Consider the following 21,949-nt stretch of genomic DNA (forward strand, 5'->3'; position numbering starts at 1 on the left):
TGTTGTAAACAAGTGTCAGTCTTTCAACAGGTGGGCTGAGAGGGGGAGTGTTGCTCTGGGGCCTGGGAGCGGCGAAGCTGGGTGTTATATAAAGAGGGTGCCGGGCAGGTAAGGGTTAGATGCGAAGGACGAGGGGACGGACATCTGACCGGTGAGTACACTGCATGACACTCTGGGTTACTAGTAGGCAGTGGCGGCTCCTCTATAGGGGTGTTTGGGCGCCGCCCCCCTGCTTTCTCGCCGCGAGAGAAGGGAGAAACATAAATGGTAATAACTACCATTTATGTTTCTGCCTTCTCGCACTGTGAGAAATCAAAAGTTCCTGGTTGGGTTGAGCGGAGTTACTCAAGGGCAGGGGGGACTGGCTTGCCCACTGTTGTTAATACTGTCTGTTTGGGCAGCCTGAGGCCGCCCAATCAGACAGTATTAATAACAGTGGGCAAGCCACTTACCCCTGCCCTCGAGTAACTCCACCCACTCTCCCTTTTCTCTATGTATGCTGAAGCATACATAAAGAAAATAACCCGTGTGGGGCAGCGGCCTCACCAATCACAACGCTGCCATTGCAGCGTTGTGATTGGTGGAGGGGAGGGAGGCTGCCTTCCTGATGACTGCAGGAATTCAAAGGGCAGGACGGGAGTCGGGAGTCTCCGGACTGTAAGTTTTACTTATTTTTTTCTTCTCCATTAAACCCCATCCCCTCCGCTACGACCCCATTTCCACCCCCTGCCCGTAATCGCGGCCGCTACTTGTTACTTTAATATAGTGTGATCCTTTAGCAGATATATGGAGGTGAGCAGGCGGGTTTCGCAGGTTGCGTCAAAGATGCTTAATGTGTAAAATTACAACTTCCAGTGCAGCGGTTTATTGAAGTGACACGGATAAACTCTGGAATGTGTTATTGTGGTGAAGCGCCATTTCAAACCTCGCCTCCTTTGGTTTAAAGTCAGTGTGTACCCCAGTGACAGCGTAACTTTTAACCCGCTGTTCTTTATTGTAACTGGTCGGATCGCTGCTAAAACCATTTGGCACAGCCAATCATGGGTCCCACTCTGCAACTCTGGGCAATAGCTTGCTTAATCTCCACAACGGCACCAACAGTGCTAGGATGCCTGGCTTCACCTTGGGGGTGCCCAGGAGTGGGCACTTCACAGGGAAAGGCCAGGAAGGGTTCCACAGCGGTATGTGCACAGCGCCTTGAGACCCCTTCGGGGGTGATTCGTGCACTATATAAAAGCACTACATTTACATTGGGAGAAAAGGGTCAAACAAGAAAATAAGCAAACACATTTACAAAACATCTTCCTTCTTTACAAAAACAAAGACAATAAGTGCAAGGAAAAACAAAAACAAAGAAGTTAATCACAACAATAGTCATTGAGATATGCTGGTGGTTTACGGTACCTTGTAATTCTGGTATTAGCATCAAAAGATGAGTGCAAGAAGTATCAGTGGAAACACTTGAAACACTCGAGGAATCAAAATCAGACGCATCACCACCACCATTACAATTCCTGTCAACAGGAGATGAAAATGAAACAGGGTGTTCTGAAGAAGATAACATATAACCACTATTCCCCCCTGTCAGAAAACAAATCAAAAGAATCCTTCAAAGCATTACCAGGAGAAAACGATGCATTGTTCTGATACAATGCAACTCTCCTGATATTCCATTTTTCTCCATTTGAAAGTACAACATAGTGTGGAAAAACTTCATTTACCTTAAAGGGTCCCCTAAATTTTGAAAGACCTCTTGTTATTCTCCCAGATTTTACTTTCACATAATCACCTTTAGAAATGTTTGAGGTTACATTTCCACTATATTTTTTAGAACTCAAAGGATCATCATTAACAAATAAATCCTTCAACCAAAAAAAGAGTAGGTTCAGAACTTGGAATCCTACCCCTCATTATCTCAAAAGGTGATTTTGCTTTCTCAGGATGAACAGTGGTACGTTATGCAAAAACCATGTCTCTAACAAGCTCAGAAACAGATTCACCTCTGAATTGAGCTAATTAAATTGTCCCTTTCACAAGTCTATTGATTCTCTCACAGAGACAGTTACCCTGTGGGTTATAGAGGGAGGTACGATGATGTGACACTCCAGACTCACTTAAAAATGTACGCATGCTCTGAGACACCAACTGTGTCCCATTGTCCGTGATGATGACACTAGGAAAACCCTTTTCTTGGAAAACCGATTTAAAAAACTTGATAGTACTGTCAGTTGTGATGTCCTTTACAAATTCAACACACAACCACTTGCTGAAAACATCCACACAAACAATAGCAAAATGTTTACTCCCAACTAATTCTTCCATTGGCCCTATGATATCTAAGCAAATTGTATGCCAAGGAATGTTTGGAGAATCTAACTTCCCAACAGAGGAACCAACGGCAACTTTTAATCTTTTTTCACCCTCTCTACAGGTCGTGCAATCCTCAACCAATCTAACAACCTGTGAATCAATCCCAGGCCACCAGAAATTTGCCTTTAACCTCTGTTGTGTAAGAGTCTGTCCCAGATGTCCTTCATGTGCTAAAGCGAACAATTTGTTCCTTAATTCAGAAGGTGGTATAACTTTATCATTACGTAAAAGAATATTGTCACCACAAGTTGACAACTCATCAAAAACTTTGAGAAAAAGTCACACAGAAACATTCAAACAACTTTCCCTTCTAGACCCCTGTTTGACCATTTGAATGACCTCTTTCAAAATGTGATCATTTTGCATCGCCTCAATCCATTCCTCCTCCGAGAAAGACCCCTTACTTACTGACAATACATCATGAATCCAAGCCACACTCTCGTCATCAATATTTAATCGACAAGAGTCATCCAATGCATTGTCATCATTAATTGAAAGTTTAGATAAGCAGTCAAACTTAGTACCCCAAAGGTATGTTTGAAAATATTGTGTGCCCCAAACAGCTGCCAATGCCTCCTTCTCTATAACTGAATAATTCAGTTCAGAAGAAGACAAAGAGCGTGAGGTGAAAGCAATTGGACGCTCACCGTCCGAATGTTTTTGCAAAAGTACAGCACCCAGTCCTGTAGCACTGGCATCTACCATCAATATGGATGTGCACTTTGTATCAAAAGGCGCTAGAACATTTGCCTCACAAATTTCCTTTTTAATTTGACTGAAACTTGAATTTTGTTCGGGCCCCCAAAGAAATTTTGTACCTTTCTTCATGAGAACTCTTAAAGGTGTAGTTTTCCCAGAAAAATCCCTGATGAATTTAGACTAATACTCTACCAGCCCCATGAACGATCTAAGTTGTTCCTTATCAACCGGACACGGGGCAGAACGTATTGCCTCTAACAAATTTTTCTTTGGTTTGACACCAGCGGCTGAAATCTCATGTCCAAGGTACTCGACATGTTGTGCCAGAAACGAACACTTCTCCTTGCGAAAGTAAGGCCTGTGTCCGAAATCCTATGCAGAACTTGTCTAAGCACACGGTTATGGTCACCCACTGAATCGCCAAACACAAGAATGTCGTCCTGGAAATAGTCTACCTTCTGAATGCCACTAAAAATTTCAGTGACCATGCGTTGGAAAACACTTGCCGCTGATATTAACCCAAATGGATGCCGTGTAAACTGAAAATTCCCTTCAGTGGTGATGAAAGCAGTGAGGTTCTTGCAGCTTTCATGCAACCTAATTTGGTGGTACGCACTCTTGAGGTCCAACTTCGAAAAGAACTTAGCACCATCAAGAGTTGACACCAGATCACCAATATTAGGTAAAGGAAATGTGTCGGCGATAACACATTTATTCAGAGATCTTAAATCAACACAGAACCTCAACATGCCATCCGATTTGATGGAAATCACCACCGGAGACACCCATGAGGATGCCTCCACTGGCTCAATAACACCACTTTGAAGCATCTCATCCAACAATTTCTTAACTTCATCTCTAATTGAGAATGGTATCCTCCTCAATTTGGGTTGTACAGGTAGAGAATTTCTTTTGACCTTTATGAGATGAGCATAACCCTTCAATTCCTAAAAACGGAGGGAAATTCACCCAAAATTGTGTCAATAGAGTCATCCTCCAGGACCATGATCTGATCCGGAGCCCTAGGATTAATTATAATGTATAAATTATACTGGTGAACCCACCCTAAAATCGGGGGTCCCTCAACTGAAACATAAACTTTCCCAGTAGTGAATCTATTCTTGAAAACTATTTCAGATACACAATGTCCTAAAATGATAATTTTTTCCACTTGGAAACCCCTGGGAGAAATGTTACTTTCAAGTAATATTTTATCACTCCACAACATTTTGAACATTGTATTAGGAATAAAAGTGTATCTGTGGGATGCTAAGTTTGTAGGGGTATAGGGTGGGAAGTTTATTAAGCAATAAGTAACTATTAATTGGTGTTTGTAAAATAATTATTTGAATTTTAAATATGTAAATAGTGGAATAATTCTTTATTTGAATAATGTTTTGGTTGCGGGCTGGAAGGTTTTAGGGATCTAGGCTGGGGAGGTAATTAAGGGCCTGATTACAAGTTTGGCGGTCCATGGACCATCGAATCTATGGTCCGCGCACCACCGTAGTCGCGGTATGACTGTCGTTTTCAGAGTATGGCAGTAGGACCGCCCCAGGACAGCCTCAACCGTGGGGAATCATGGATTCTGTGGTGGTGGTGCAGCGGTCTGAAGCCGCAATATGCTGCAATACAAGCATATTACGATTTGCTCACTGTGACCCAATCAATGGCGGTGAGCCCGCCATGGAAAGGGTGGGGGTGAGATAACTCAGGGACTCTAACAGGGCCCTCCTGTGTTTCTGTGCAGGGGTGCATGTAGGGGGGCACATAGTGTTAGCACCCGCAGTTCCTGCACATGAAGAAATTAATGACATGGTGCATTTCTCCCTGTGCAGGAACATGCTGCGGCTTTCCCATGGCGCTGCCTTTCTATGGCTCTCCTGTGAGCCTTAGAAAGTCACTGCCATGGGACCGCCTCAGCAAGACCACCCACACTGGATTAAACTCGTAATCCGGCGAGCAGTCAGACATGGTTTTGGCGGTCTCGCAGTGAGGTGCCAGTGCCACGCCCCGCTGTAAGACAGCCATACTCATAATCAGGCCCTAAGCAATCATTATTTAACAGTTTGTAATTGATTGGTAATTATTTAATTGAGTTTAAATATGTAAATTATGTATTATTTTTTTTTAGTTATATTTTTGTTGCAGGCTGCTAGGTATGTAGGGCTATATGGTGGGAAGTTAATTAATAAAGCAATAAATAAATATTATTTATTAATTGACGGTTAATTATTTTATTGAATAGTAATTATGTAAATCCATTATTTGGTTTTTGTATTGTATTACAGATAAATATATTTTCATGAGTTTAATCATTTTTCTACTTTCATGGTGTTTCTTATATATGTAATGTGCTTGAAGTGAAGTACTTTTCCTACTTTTGTTTAGACTGCAGCAGGAATAGTGAAATTAACCTCTTTGCACCTTATCTTTTTCCCTACTGTTGCACTGTGTGTAGTAGGAATAATAAAATTAACCCTTTCGAAGTTCAACCCTTTCTCTGCTGCTGCACTGACTGGAGTTGGAATAGTTGATTTAACCCTACGATTTCCCTTCTGATGCATAAACTAGAGTGAGAATAACATACTTAATATTCTTAAACTTCAATAGTTTTCATAATATTTCAAAAATATATTATATAGCATAACTTTTTTATATTTCATACTATATGATTTTTATTATTTTTAAAATGTATTTTAATGTTTATAGTATTTTTAGTAAATGTGTTTTTGGAGTTTTATATTTTATTTACTGTCTATATTAATTAATATATGTTTTCTTATTGAATTGTTTACATTTCTTATGGTTTTATTGTGTATATATGTTATATTTTCATTTGACATTATATCTATTTTTTATATGTGACATTTATTTATTCATTTTCGATGTAATAAAAAATGTATATAACGTAAAATAAATATTTGTATTAATTATTTATATATACTTACTATCTAGTGTCATTTGCCAATGGGTAGTTTTAGTTCGGTCGGCTTTTCAATAGAAAGAGAATTTTTTGGTGTGCTAATTGCTTTAGCCCATACATTTTCACAAAACTTCCCAAAAAATAGTTCACCCACTTCAGCTCCTTCCTGGATAATTTCGGGTGATCTGGGTAGCAGGGGCCAAGGAAAAAGGGTGTCTCAAAAGGAAAAATCCCCATGCATTTTCCATAGGCTTTTTTAGACAAAGGCTACAGCAAAAACCGCTGAACGAAATTACACCAAATGTGTCAGAAAACAAAATTGTGCTTTTAGTGATATGGCGTAAATCCATTTTGTAACGTTTGAAAACTTAGGGTAAAAATAAATGTATATCTGGACAGTTGGGTCCGTGAGAGGCTCTAGAGACTCTTGCTGGAGCATCAGTTTAAAAATGGAGTGTTCTCATTGCCCAGCGACCTTTTTTTCCACTGGGCCATCTCGCTCTGTGAGCGCTCTGATTGGTTGCTAGCAACATGACAAAAATGTTGCTGGGAGCCATTACACGACTCGGGGACTTAGTCCTCTGTCCAGAAATAAACAAAAAAATAGTATAAAGGGGCTGGATAGGGAGACCCAGAGCCCATAGGCCCCATGGAGGGCTCAGAAGGTCCCCTTCTGGAGGATAAAAAAAAGGAAAAGAAATATAAAAAAATGCTGCAATCCCACACGATTCTTGCAGGATCAGGAAAAAAAATGAGGAGGAGCCGCATTTAATAAATAGAAGCCCGGGAGCCCACCCCCGGAATATGTTCATAAAGGGGACAGGTTATGTGGCCCTTCTCCCTGAGCCTCGAGAGCCCTGGGGAAGCTCACCCCGGAGCTGAAAACATTGTTTATAGGGAGGGGGTAGGCAAGGAGCCTAACTCCGGGGACAAACATATTGTGTAGGATGCACAGACCTCCCTCCCCAAGATGCCCCAGGAAGTCCACCCCTGGGGCCAAAAATACTTTGCATGAGGAGCAGAGCCATGCGGCCTTTCTCACGGAGCCATGACCGGACCCCCGGGACCACACCCCATGGCCCAAAATGAACATAGGGAGCTACTCATCAAGTGTATGGAATAGGGTCAGTGTTGCACATAACATATGTTTGCTTTACCTTTGCCCATTGTAGTTGATAGCAGTAAGGATGTTTTAAGTTATTCTGAGCTATTTGGCACTTACTCTCTTAGCTCTAATACTATACCCGTTTATAGAACAATGTGTACAAAAGAAGTTTGGATAATCTCATCAATGATGTCATTTGAGATATCATCAGTGATGTCACAAATGATGTCATAGAAAATGTCATGAGTGATGATAACTGTAATTGGTAAATTTCAGTGTTTGTTTTAGTACAAAACATTAATGTTATCAATAACAAATGCACCTAACTATAACAGTATTTTAAACTTTGTTTTTTAGTGAATATATAGGCATATGATATAAACAGATAAACACAGAAACATATATAGGATTTCATTTATTTACATTGTAGGACATTTCTATATTACAATATATTCCATTTACTACTTTAAACTCTATGTAAAAATCTATATTTTTGTATATTTTTAGACAATATTTTTATGACATATTTTTTTACCTACCATCATTAAGTATCAGGAGCAGCATATTGTGGTAAACAATATTTGTTGCCACAATTTTATTGTCAAACTTGTTCTTTACCACAATATTGTTTCAGAGATTCCGTTTTTTTCTATGCTTGAAGTAAGTTTTAAACAAGATGGTCAATTTATTTTGTGGTGTACCAAAGCAGCAGGGATCTCTTCACTGTTCCAGATGTTTAGTAGGTGGCTGTTAGATAATTATTCACAACATCCTGAAGGAGACAGTGGTGACGGGTGAGGATAGTTCACTGAATCATAGGGAACCAGGTGACATCTTTATGTCAATCTGTGATGTCTTCATTTCCATCTGTAGCCGTTTATGGGGTTCCTATTTGTTTGCTTCTCTGTGGGATTGTGATCTTATCCAGGGCCAGACTGGCCATACTGGGCATCAGGCATTTCCCTGGGTGGCTGAAAAGGGTGGGGGACTGGCTTTGTTAGTAGGGGCCAGTTTTGCCGCAGTGCATACGTTTAAAAAAACACTGGAAAGTTCCTTGTGTAACCAGCAGTTGTAGGGCAACAATAAAAACTGTCAAGATGACTCTGGTGAATAACATACCTGCTAAAGAGAGATGGGAGTTTTGTCAAGTGGCAGTTTTGACTCATCTAACGTAGCTCCGAGGGTTAATATGCTTGCTGCAAAGAACATGTGTCATGCATATCAAGGAACAGTATTGTATGTGGATAGCTCAATGGTTTGTTGCCTTTATTACAGAGATTATTTTCTTACTGTGCAGTTCATAAGTTACAATCGTATTCTAGCACATTGAGCTGTGAACTGCCATCTAGGAGCTGCAAGCAAATTGCATGGACCAGGTTAGAAAAGTTATGTTTTCTCCCAGTCTTTCATTATCCTGATGTTGCTAAAAAAGGTTTGTTTGGGTAGAAATATATATATATTTTTTTGTGAATTAATTTTTGTTGTATACAGCCAACAACCAAGCGGTCATACAGTAAAAGATTCGGCATATACGCTGCACAAGAATTGCCAGATTGGTGGAATAAGCAGTAGTTGCAAATCAATAACAAAACATTAACAATAGAGGAGCTTAACAAATTCAGCATTCAATGAGGGAGGGGAAAATAGAATTCACTGTGCATGTATGATTTAGTAACGTATGAAATGGCAGCAATTGGGCCATAGGCGTCCATTGCATAGTGAACATCAGCCGGGAGCTGTCTAATATTAGCATTTATCCAAGACAGAAAGCGCAGCAGGAATGGCATTACCTTTAGTGTGCATGCGGGTCACTCCGGTGTCTCAACTAATGGGTGAAGCAGTAGATAATCGATTAAGCGGCTGCCCTATGTCCTGAGGCCTAGCGGTCAGGGGCAGCAGTGTGGCATAATCATCACTCGTTGTGTTACAATATATGAGGTCTCGAAGCCAATCTTTCATTGTCGGAGAGTGTGCTCTGCCCCAGTGCAAGGAAACTTGACGCTTAGCTAAGAGCAAGGCTATGGTGTTGAATTTTCTGATGCGCCTCTTAATAGGTTTAACATACCTCAACAATGCCAGAAGCGGTGAGGGGGATAGTGCTTGCTCGACCATAAGTGACAGGTGTTGAAATACCTCTTCCCAATATGCCTGAACGTGTGTACAATTCCATGCTAGATGTCCAAAGTCAGCACCCAGCATCGAGCATTTGGCGCATGTACTAGAAGTATCGGGTGCATTCTGGATATTAATTTTGGGGTGAGGTATATTCTATGGAGGTATTCATAATGTAGTAGTTTGTGCCTATAGTTGGACGATATATGTCGCGTCTGTGAGCAGCAATATGTCCAAATTACATCAGTCAGCGGAATCCCCAGATCCTGTTCCCAAGCTGCTCTGGCCTTAAGGCCAACTACAGGCCCCAATGTCCACGATAAGTGGTATAGCCTTGAAACCAGATGAGTGCAATCAGAAGAGTTAATGACCAAAGTAATAGGAGGAAAGTCCTCCGGTTTAGTAGCCGTTTACGGCAAGGCACTCAAAAGGGCACCTCGTACTCTATGGAGGAGGAAACTATCCATATATGTCGTGCCCACCCCGATGGTAATTCAGCAATCGTGCGCGGGCGAGAGCCATAGAACAGATCCCCAACAGTGCGCAGTCTATGTCTCTCCATTGTTTTTTTGGTGAGGGCCTCAGGAGGTAGCCATTGTTTGTCAACTAAGGGTATGTGGGGGGAGTACATGACGTCACCGCATAAGTAACGGTGCAGTTTAGTCCATGCCCAGCATGTCGTTGCCATCGTTTCTATCTCACCGGGGTAACGAGGGAGGCCCAGTGGCAGAACAGTCTGGAGTGAGTGTGGATATATTTGGGAGCGCTCAGGTCGAAGATATTGTATACGGGCATCTGGGTGGTACCAAAAGTAGGTGAAATGTGTCTGCACCACAAGATATTATAAATAAAAGTCGGGGACATCAAACCCTCCCCATTCAAATGGTAATGTCAGAGTAGCGAGACTAATATGTGGTTGTTTGCCCGCCCAAATCAGTCGAGTCAGCAGAGAGCGAAGGGTATCACAAAAAGACGTGGTCAAGGCGATAGGGATGTTTGGAAAGAGATATAGTAACCATGGCAAAATCACCATTTTAATGATAGCGATCCTCCCTGCTATAGAGAGAGGGAGTTTGATCCATCTATCAATCTGTTCCATTAGCTGCTTCATTACAGGCCCGTAGTTAAGGCGAATAACCTCTGCAACGCTGCAATGTTGATAGATGCCTGAATATTTTGGAGGGTCTGAGCACCATTTCAGTGGGAGAAATATATGTCCACGTGGGCAGTGGCAGAGGTGATTGGAAATATTTCTGACTTTGCCCAGTTTAGGGCCAATCCTGAGTGTACCCCAAAGAGGACCATCCCCTCAAAAGCGGGGGTAAGTTCTCAGCTGGTTGGCGAACAAACAGCATGATATCGTCTGCATAGAAGGAGGCAGCAAGCGATCCTGTGTGGAGCTGCAACTCCCTATGGAGATGATGCTCCTGAATATGGTGGGCGAGTGGATCCATTGCGATAATGAACAATAGGAGGGATAGTGGGCATCCCCGTTGGGTGCCGCGGGTGAGTGGAAAGTGTGTTGTGACTATCCCGTTTATTCGGAGCCAAGCAACGGGTTGAGAATAGAGCAGTTGGACCCACAATAAATAACCGATGAGCAGTCCCAGTTTGTGCATCACTGCATACAAGAAAGACCACTCCAACGAATCAAATGCCTTCTCGGCATTTAGCGGAACAGCCGCCGCTGGAAGGGACGGTTCCATCTGATTCAACACTGAGAACACTGTGTGCAAATTGCGAACTAGGCCTGGGCGGTAAATTCAGTTCCGTTCACGGAATTTGCGGAATTTGGGTAATTTCTTGTTCTGCGGAGAATGCAAAATTGCCCAAAATTCTGTGTTCCGCAACTTTGCGAAATTTTTTGCTTGTTCGCGTTCTCAAATGCATGTTCGCGAGATATTTCCCCCAGATTTTATAGTCATGGTTAAGGAGTGAGAGCGAGTGGGGGGCTTGGGGAGAAATACCTTCTTATTATTAAGGTCACTTTAACCACTGTTTTTCTGATTCCTGAGTTTGTTCTTCTCCAGACAAAGCCCTTTAAAAAAGTGCTTACCTCTATGGATGAAATGTGAATCCTGCACCTTGTTGTCTCCTTTGGCTTTTGTAACATTTTCCATACACTGATTAACACACGTATGATTCCTTGTCTCTGTAAGTGTGTCTGTAGTAAAGTACTCCATCACACTACATTGGTATGATAGGTGCTATTATACAAAGTAAATACACGTGAGAGAGGGGCTATGGAGCGATGAGAGGCCCTTTTGGAGGGTGATTGTTCCGGGAACCTTGACAAGCCCCAACAAAGATTGTTGCATCCTGGTGCACAGTAAGGTCAGCATTTATTATGTTTTAAAAGATAATACAATTGAATATATAATGACAAATTGATATAGAATGAACCATTTCCCCCCCATTTTTTGCGGGGAGTAAATGGGAGGTGGTATTTCTCACATGTATCACGCATATGTGTACAATTTGACACATGTGTAGTCAAAGTATACACACAGGCATCAATAGATTCGGAAAACCAGTACCACCACCACAAGACTGACGTAGCCACACCGCGGGCACCATGGTCAACTTGTAATACGGTGGTCGCAAGTCCGCCAGTGCTGTGGTCTCCTGGTGGCTGCGGCCACAGTGTTAGGATGGTCGGCCTTCCAAACTCATATTCAGGCCCTAAGTGCGATAAGTATGCCCAGACGTGTGTCGCAAACACACTGTGCCACTGGAAGCACGCTGCACCTCACTGAAGAGATCCAACTAGGGTGAAACGTTCTTGAAATGCTTTTGTTTTGGTTTCGAGAGGACCTGGCTTGGCAGTACAAGTCGTACTGTTCTTAGTAGAGTGGTATACAGGCCAATTTGCATATGGTTTGGTCTAGTCTGAGGTAGAATATTGTGCATAAAATGATAGAACGAATATGGCAAGAATAATTACAAGTGGCATCCATCACTTTTTTGTTCACTTCTGATCTTGACATAAGACATTAGCACTCTCTGTTCAACAAAACAATTTTGCAATGTCTCATTGTTGGACATTTTTGGGCTAAATTAACGTGACATTGTTACATCTATAGCATTTATGGCCATTTACACTAGTCTCAATACAGTAAATATTTTTCTGTTTTCCTCGTAAACATTCTTAAACTGGCAGCAGGACCCGGTGGCTTCTGCCATGGGACTGTTGATTTAACATATACAACGTCCATAAACTACCTTAAAATGTTAATTTGTTGATATTGTTTTTCTTCTCCTTATAGATCCAGCCATATTTGCCAGCAGCACAGTGTAAGAGCCAGCAGGAGTCCTCTGGAAGCCACTTGAGTAATTTGCAAACCATCTTGTGGAGAGGTAAGTGTGATAGCTTTAGGTCCTCATGTCATAGGTTCCCTCTTAGGAAGCAAATAATCAGAGGGGGTTGAGGATTAAAAGGGCCATGGCTTCCTTGCTGACTGCCCAAGTCTCACTAGAGGATCAGCTCTGTGAGACTTCGGAGAAAGTGTTGTTCAATCTTCCAGGTCTCAACCCAGAGAATGTTGTTGTACTGCAGTAATTCCTTTCTTTTATGAGTTGACTGCCAAAGGATGGTTATTTGTTTTGTTTTCCAGTTGCATGGCTTGTTGATTCTTGTTTCATGTATGGAGACCCCTTCAGGTGCACAGCTTTGCTTCACATTGTTAATGAGCTCGCCTTTAGAAACAGATTACACACAAACACTGCTTTGCTGATGCCATTTATGTACATTAGGTTGGATGCCTGGCACTACTGTACCCAGATGGCCCAGGGTCAGGTGGTTCCTTACTGTACCCCATGCACTTTGTTTGTATGATGGCCTGGTTTATTGAGATGCAACATGCAGAACTGCTGTGTGAATTGAAGACTCTGAATCTATGTTGTCAGTTCCCATGATCTGCCCTCTCAACCATATCTTTTCCAGTTTATTAAATGCAAGGATTGCTTTCAGTCAGAATATCTTTATTCGACTTATTCCAAGTCATACAAAGAAACGAAAAACTTTAAAAAGACACTAAAAAACATGACATGCAATACATATTCATACAATTTCATGAAAAGCAATAATCTGAATACATTTAAAAACTGTATACATAATTAAAAAAACAGATTTACATTTCATTTGTAAAAGGACATAATAAAACTACTAATTTTAAGGCGAAATTTGGCCAGCAGCTTTCGCCCTAGCGGCGGCCACCAAAAAGTTAGCAGTGCAGAAAGCAATGCGAGGATTTGACAGGAGTTGTAGATAGAGCAAAGCCGGGCGCACCTGTGTGAAACCCGCATCTTTTAGGATGGGAGCAAATATTTTTTCCTCTGCTCATGATACAAACTACAAAACATGACCAAATGCATTGTATCCTGCACGGAAAAATGGTCGCAGCTACAAGGAGGGGCTAGGTCTGGCTTCTGCCAGCACTTAAAGGAACCTAAATAAAAATGTAACAGATTAAACCTAAACTTAGTTAATAAAAACCTATGATAAGGGAATGTGACGAAGCTTAAATAAGGTGCGAGTGAAGGTGCGCTAACCAAGAGGCTATGAGCCCTTACTGCTGGTTTCAACAGTTCTTGTTCCTCACGGCTCATTTCCTTCCTTTCCCTGAATGACTTTTTTATGTAGTCCAAGTCCTGGGCCCTAATTTTCTCTGGGCATGAGAAAAGTTCCGGACGGCCCAAATCTGTAAATGATTTAGCTAAATAGGCCAACCATGGAATACTGCTGTATTTATCAAGTGATAAAACATCGTATAATATTTTATGGTTCAAAGGGAGATCTTCATTCAACCACATTTTCAGCCACAGAGTCAGGGGAGCTAGACTCAACATATCTGATATATAGGGTAGGCCCACCTCTTTGTGAATAGAATAGGTTGGGGTTGACTGCGGTACAGAGAGAAGAGATCTAATAAATCTATTTTCAGCTCTCTGAATAGGGTCAAGATTTACATACCCCCACAAAGGGGACCCATATAGTGTGATAGCCACAGGCTTGCACTTATAGATTTTTAAAAGGGCTTCAATGGGCCTAGCTCCTAACTTACCAGCAAAGCCCAAGAGCGCGGAGGATGATCTAATTACGGCCAGCCTCTTTGCTCTTATCTGTGGGCCCCATGATCCTTTTTGGTCGAACACTACGCCCAAGTAGGGGAATGTAGTTACCTTAGAGACAGGGACCCCGCTGCAGAAGAATGATTTATGCCTTTTTTTAGTACACTCACGCCCCATTACCATCGTGTGTGACTTAGCGGCATTGACCTTAAGATCCAGATTTTCCATAAAAGAACCGAAAGCGTCTAGGAGGAGCTGGAGACCAACGCCGGTACGAGCAATCAAGACGGCGTCATCCGCGTACAGGAGTGCCGGGATTTGGGCATCTCCTGCACGGGGGACGTCCGCTTCCTGGCCTCGCAGGTGTGCCCCCAGGCCGTTAATGTAGATGGTAAAAAGCGAGGGGGCTAAAATACAACCTTGCCGTACCCCCTTTAGAGATTTAAACAGTGGGGTACATCTGCCATTATTTGACACTCGGACGGCTGCAAAAAGCTCCTGATGCAAAGTGGCCATGAACGCTACCAAAGCTTCATCAATACCCATCTCCAACAGGAACAACCATAGTTTTGACCTATTGACCAAGTCAAAGGCCGAGGAGAGGTCCATAAATGCAAGAAACACGGAACCCTCCTTGGCCACAGTATATTTAGAGATTAGTAAATGCAGATTAATACATTGCTCAATGGTCCCTTTTCTCTCTCTAAAACCATATTGCAGTTCGGACAGCCCACCGCAACCCTCAACGTTCTCCCTCAATCTGGCTAAGAGTACTCTCCCCAAGATTTTTATAGTTGAGTCCAGTAGGGATATGGGCCTATAATACACAGGGTCGTCCCGCTGACCTTTGTTTTTGAAAATCGGGACAATGGTGGATCTGGCCCACGAGGCGGGGGCTGGGTTACCATTGACTACATTAAACACATTTGACATAACCTCTGCCCACAGTTTAGGTGAATACATAAAAAAGTCAGCAGGGACTCCATCGGGGCCAGGAGCCTTATGTTTTGTAGTTGCCAAAAGCGCTTTTTCCACTTCTTGGGGATTAAAGATGATAGGAAGTACACCTGCAAAGGGTAGTGTAGCCTTTTTAGTTCCTTCTTCATCGCCCCCATAGACATTTTTGAAGTGGGACAGCCACTTTTCATCGGAAATCACGCAATCCATGGGTGCATTTTTGTCTTCAGAGAATAGGGGCTGTTTGATGATCTCCCAAAATCTCCTACTGTCCTTCAGCACTGCCGCTGAAAGGAGATTTTCCCATGTTTCGTGTTTGATGGTGTCCTTACGATTCTTTATGGCTGCCTTATAGGTTTTCCTTAGTCTGGAAATATCATCTTTAACCCTAGGCACATTTTTTAGGGCAACCAGCAGTTCTCTGTGAGCTTTTGAGCATGCAGAGTCAAACCAACGCTTTTGTCCTGGGGCTCCCTTTGTAGGTTTGGTTAGCAGATCCTTTGACACCTGGTCACATATAGCCTCATATGCTGCTACTATTCTTTCCCCTTGGGCGCCAGATGTTTTACAAATCTCTACATTGTCTTTGATTTTTGGGAAGTTTTTTCCATAGAAGTTTTCTGGGATCACTTTAGCCCACTTCACTCGTCTGTCTTGATCAGTGGTCCTCAGGGGGTGTGCAAGTTTTACAGTTAGTGGTGATACCCCCATCTGAGCTCCCCAGGCCACTTCAAGTAATACGGGGTTATGGTCGCTATAATGTGTTAGAACTGTACGATAATCCATGGTCCGATTTAGAATGCCTAATGAAACAAAAATGTAATCAATCACTGTCCCATGTTGAGTGCCAGTAAAAGTTGGCATTCTCAGGCCACATTCAGGTTCGTACAGGTCATAATTAGCGAGTAGTTCCTCAAGCTCCTGCCCCTGTGCGGAATGTTCAAAGTGAGGTCCCTGTAAGGCTGCCTCGTCAAACTCATTTTCACTATTTCCCTTACAGGCTAAGTTACATAAGTGGATGTTAAAATCGCCTAATAAAATAAACTCAAAAACAAACTTGATATTCTGAGATACTGTGTTTAAAATACTGTCTAGGTTAGCGATATTACAGCCTCTATACTCGCTATTCCCGGAATTATAAAAATTGACGAATAAGGTCCTGTTAATATTATTAATCACCCTTTCAACAATTAGGATATTGTCAGAGTCAGTAATAATCTGCCTGTAACTTCCTTTTAATTCCAGAGAAAACATAATTACTAGGCCACCTTTAGCTCTCCCCGCTCTGCTAGGGACTGCAGGTTTAGTGAAACTAGTGAACCCATCCCACCAAAGATTGGCTGATGTGTCCCAAGTTTCTTGCAAGGCAATAATGTGGTGGTTTGAGACAAAGCTCAACCAAGCATTGTCCTGAAGTTTTGCATTTAAGCCTGCTACGTTCCAACTTAAGATCTTACAGGCGTCAGTGGGTGTCCTTGTCTTGTTTGCCCCTTCCGCATCCCCTTCCCCTATGTGCTGCGTTAATGATCCCTCATTAGGTTCCACTAGGGAAAAGGTCTGTGTATCCTCACTAATCGTACTCGGCTTAACACCAGCCTCCAACCGATGTAAAATCGGAGGATAGTCGGGATTTGAGGGCTCTTGGGACTCTAATACTTCCATGTGACTAGGATCACTGAAGTGTTCGATAATATTTAAATGGCCACTTTGTAGAGTTGGATTATTCAACCCTAGCCTTTCGTGATCGACTCCACTTTTAAGTCAATCACATGTATTTAAGTCAGATAAGGGCCCAAACCTATTTCCTGTTCCAAATCCCCACTCGAAGGGAGTGGCTACCTGACCCTGTCTGTAGAGCGCTGAATTCCACATGGGTTGTGGAGTATTTGGACGTGTCAAAAGCTGATCATTTCTAAACCAGTTGGTATACCTATTGCCCTGACCACTATGACCGTAACCCAGGGGGCCAAAGCCCCAGCCATGTGTTCTTGTCTCCTGTGCGAATGCAGGCCTGATGTTTGGCTCATTTAGGTGGTTAAGTCTTCCTGACTCAAAGTTTATTATGGGTTGAGAACGATCGTTAGAATATCGGGGTCTGATGCCCTCTCCCCGGCTACTGGAGTTGGTATATCTCTTATATCTAGGGATATTGGGGAAGGTGGGAAGCTGAGTCTCATTATAAAAAAATTTAAGGGTAAGTGGAATTATGGAGCCTCTACGACGTTGGGGTGGGAAAATATTGGCCAAAATATCTGGGAGAACCTCCGCATTGCCAAAATTTAAAATTACACAATCCCCTTTAAACTTTTTTGGTTTAGTTCCAATCCAAGATACCCTCCTAGTCATAACGATATCTCCTGCCAGTTTATCAAACCCTTGATGTGCCATGTGCATGTTGTTAGTGAGCCAATGTAGTGCTTTATCTTTAAGGCCCTGGTTGGACTCAGTTTTATCATGTGATAGAACAGGGACGTTTGCCAATACCAGTACTACTGGAGAGGCTTCCAGAATGAATTGGGCTGAGACATCCTCCTGTTGTGGTTCCACTATAACAGCGGTTGTACTGATGTGGGGGTCTCCAGCTTCTATTTCCTGTCTAAGTATGGGTAATGATGGAGATGGTGGCAATGGCAGCGGCCCTTGATGGATTGGCTGTGGATTGCTTTCGGTTGGGATAACCTCCACATCCGTGACCGCTAAGTTTGTGACAAGGGAGGATAGATTCTCTACCTCTTCGGCCAACTTGCCGTGTACCCCACCCAACTTTTTAACCTCAGATGTTAATTTATCCAGTTTCCCGATCAAGGGCTTAATTATAGTCCTGATTTTAATGTCTATCATGTCTTGAATCCTGTTAAATAGGTCATCATCGATAATGCGTCTTGACTCTACATCAATGTCAAGCTCCGCATATTTCCCTTCACGTCTTGGGGGTGGGGTGGCCGGCTTTTTCCTGCTTTGTTGTTGTTTCCCTCCCCGCTTACTTTGGAATTTTCTGCAGGCTCTAACTGCCCGTGTTGCAGGCTGAAGGGGCGATTGGGCTTCATCCGTTGTGGCTATCTGGTGGTTGGGATCAGCAGCTGTGTTATCTGATAAATCTATTAGATCCATTAATGGGTCCGAGTCATCAGCCTCACTGCCATTATCTTGAGGAGCAGGATCTACTAAGTTTGTAAGGGGATTATCTTGCGGTATGTCCGATGTCGCTGTGCTCAATACACTTGTAGAAGGGCTTTCTGGGGGCAAAATAGGCGATTGACTCAAGCCAAGAGATTGCCTTCTCTTATTGTTGATGCTGCTAACCACTTGTACTAGGTAAGAGTCTAAGGTGTTCAATGGCTCAGTGGGAGCAGGTACCAGTTTCTTCCCCATATTTGCAACAAACTGTTAAAGGCTATCTGGGGCTGGACAGGATTTCAGAGCTTAACTCAAATGAGTTCAATAGTGGCAATACTATGAAGTATGAATCTCAATCAGCTACGGCGATTTGACGGTCCAATATCATCAGCACAATGTTATATATAATGTTGTCAAAGCTATAAACAGTACCTTATTGTCTCCACGCAATGGGTGTCAAGGGGGTGGCCTTGCCTGGCCTTTTCGTGCCTCTGAGGGCCACAGAGGGCCCGCCCTTTGCCCGGGCTTAGCCCCGGGCGTCCCGCACGCGTCCCGCGTAGCGGGGGTCTGCCCTTCCTAATGAGGTGGTGAGGTGGTTGGGGGCGGGGCAACCAGGGAGAGCGTCCAGGTGCAGGTGATGGCAATCACAGGGACTCCTGGGAAATGGAGTCCCTGTCCCTCACCTGGCGCTCGCAGCCCTGAAAGAATATTCTTCACCCGCCCTGTGGCCCACACGAGACTCCAGCGAAGGTCCTACTCCTCAGCAAGGGCACCCAGCAAAACGGGCGATGCGGGACCCGCGCAGCGGGTACCGCGAGGTCCAACAGTGGCAAAAAGGGATTCAGCAGCAGAAACGTTGCAGGGATTAGCCGGTGAGTTCCCTGATCAGCAAAAGCAGTTTAGGCGTCTCCCAAACTTCCTTGGCGAGCGGCAGCTTTAGCTCGGCGGTCGGGGGCGGGGCAACCAGGGAGAGCGTCCAGGTGCAGGTGATGGCAATCACAGGGACTCCTGGGAAATGGAGTCCCTGTCCCTCACCTGGCGCTCGCAGCCCTGAAAGAATATTCTTCACCCGCCCTGTGGCCCACACGAGACTCCAGCGAAGGTCCTACTCCTCAGCAAGGGCACCCAGCAAAACGGGCGATGCGGGACCCGCGCAGCGGGTACCGCGAGGTCCGACAGTGGCAAAAAGGGATTCAGCAGCAGAAACGTTGCAGGGATTAGCCGGTGAGTTCCCTGATCAGCAAAAGCAGTTTAGGCGTCTCCCAAACTTCCTTGGCGAGCGGCAGCTTTAGCTCGGCGGTCGGGGGCGGGGCAACCAGGGAGAGCGTCCAGGTGCAGGTGATGGCAATCACAGGGACTCCTGGGAAATGGAGTCCCTATCCCTCACCTGGCGCTCGCAGCCCTGAAAGAATATTCTTCACCCGCCCTGTGGCCCACACGAGACTCCAGCGAAGGTCCTACTCCTCAGCAAGGGCACCCAGCAAAACGGGCGATGCGGGACCCGCGCAGCGGGTACCGCGAGGTCCGACAGTGGCAAAAAGGGATTCAGCAGCAGAAACGTTGCAGGGATTAGCCGGTGAGTTCCTTGATCAGCAAAAGCAGTTTAGGCGTGTCCCCTATTAAGGTCACCTCAACCACTGATGTTCTGATTTCTGAGTTTGTTCTTCTCCAGATAAAGCCCTTTTAAAAAGTGCTTACTTCTATGGATGAAATGTGAATCCTGCACCTTGTTGTCTCCTTTGGCTTTTGTAACATTTTCCATACACTGATTAACACACGTATGATTCCTTGTCTCTGTAAGTGTGTCTGTAGTAAAGTACTCCATCACACTACATTGGTATGATAGGTGCTATTATACAAAGTAAATACACGTGAGAGAGGGGCTATGGAGCGATGAGAGGCCCTTTTGGAGGGTGATTGTTCCGGGAACCTTGACAAGCCCCAACAAAGATTGTTGCATCCTGGTGCACAGTAAGGTCAGCATTTATTATGTTTTAAAAGATAATACAATTCAATAACGAATGACAAATTGATATAGAATGAACCATTTTCCCCCCATTTTTTGCGGGGAGTAAATTAGAGGTTGTATTTTTCCACTTGTATCATGCATATGTGTACAATTCGACACGTGTAGTCAAAGTATACACACAGGCATCAATAGATTCAGAAAACCATTACCCACCACCACAAGACTGACGTAGCCACACTGCGGGCACCATGGTAAACTTGTAATACGGCGGTCGGAAGACCGCCAGTGCTGTGGTCTCCTGGTGGCTGCGGCCACAGTGTTAGGGTGGTCGGCCTTCCAAACTCATATTCAGGCCCTAAGTGCGACAAGTATGCCCAGACGTGTGTCCCAAACACACTGTGCCACTGGTGGCACACTGCATCTCACTGAAGAGATCCAACTAGGGTGAAACCGTTCTTGAAATGCTTTCATTTTGGTTTCGAGAGGACCTTGCTTGGCAGTACAGGTTGTACTGTTCTTAGTAGAGTGGGATGAAGGCCAATTTGCGTATGGTTTGGTCTAGTCTGAGGTAGCATATTGCGCATAAAATGATAGAATGAATATGGCAAGAATAATTACAAGTGGCATCCCAGCATCACTTTTTTGTTCACTTCTGATCTTGACATAAGACATTAGCACTCTCTGTTCAACAAAACAATTTTGCAATGTCTCATTGTTGGACATTTTTGGGCTAAATTAACGTGACATTGTTACATCTATAGCATTTATGGCCATTTACACTAGTCTCAATACAGTAAATATTTTTCTGTTTTCCTCGTAAACATTCTTAAACTGGCAGCAGGACCCGGTGGCTTCTGCCATGGGACTGTTGATTTAACATATACAACGTCCATAAACTACCTTAAAATGTTAATTTGTTGATATTGTTTTTCTTCTCCTTATAGATCCAGCCATATTTGCCAGCAGCACAGTGTAAGAGCCAGCAGGAGTCCTCTGGAAGCCACTTGAGTAATTTGCAAACCATCTTGTGGAGAGGTAAGTGTGATAGCTTTAGGTCCTCATGTCATAGGTTCCCTCTTAGGAAGCAAATAATCAGAGGGGGTTGAGGATTAAAAGGGCCATGGCTTCCATGCTGACTGCCTAAGTCTCACTAGAGGATCAGCTCTGTGAGACTTCGGAGAAAGTGTTGTTCAATCTTCCAGGTCTCAACCCAGAGAATGTTGTTGTACTGCAGTAATTCCTTTCTTTTATGAGTTGACTGCCAAAGGATGGTTATTTGTTTTGTTTTCCAGTTGCATGGCTTGTTGATTCTTGTTTCATGTATGGAGACCCCTTCAGGTGCACAGCTTTGCTTCACATTGTTAATGAGCTCGCCTTTAGAAACAGATTACACACAAACACTGCTTTGCTGATGCCATTTATGTACATTAGGTTGGATGCCTGGCACTACTGTACCCAGATGGCCCAGGGTCAGGTGGTTCCTTACTGTACCCCATGCACTTTGTTTGTATGATGGCCTGGTTTATTGAGATGCAACATGCAGAACTGCTGTGTGAATTGAAGACTCTGAATCTATGTTGTCAGTTCCCATGATCTGCCCTCTCAACCATATCTTTTCCAGTTT

The 21,949-nt window shown here is 43.6% G+C and overlaps 1 protein-coding gene across 1 annotated transcript in view; it reads left to right on the plus strand.

Moving 5' to 3' along the window:
* Positions 1 to 21,949, plus strand: part of LOC144768926 (uncharacterized) — a 282,473-nt gene that overhangs the window by 112,005 nt on the left and 148,519 nt on the right. Inside the window, exons 7-9 of the mRNA XM_078652934.1 lie at positions 12,479 to 12,569; positions 21,087 to 21,118; positions 21,270 to 21,360. Coding sequence (XP_078509060.1) covers positions 12,479 to 12,569; positions 21,087 to 21,118; positions 21,270 to 21,360 — 214 coding nt within the window. The remainder of the gene's footprint in view (positions 1 to 12,478; positions 12,570 to 21,086; positions 21,119 to 21,269; positions 21,361 to 21,949) is intronic.

Source organism: Lissotriton helveticus, chromosome 7 (assembly GCF_964261635.1).
Source record: "Lissotriton helveticus chromosome 7, aLisHel1.1, whole genome shotgun sequence".
In the NCBI taxonomy this organism is placed as follows: domain Eukaryota; kingdom Metazoa; phylum Chordata; class Amphibia; order Caudata; family Salamandridae; genus Lissotriton; species Lissotriton helveticus.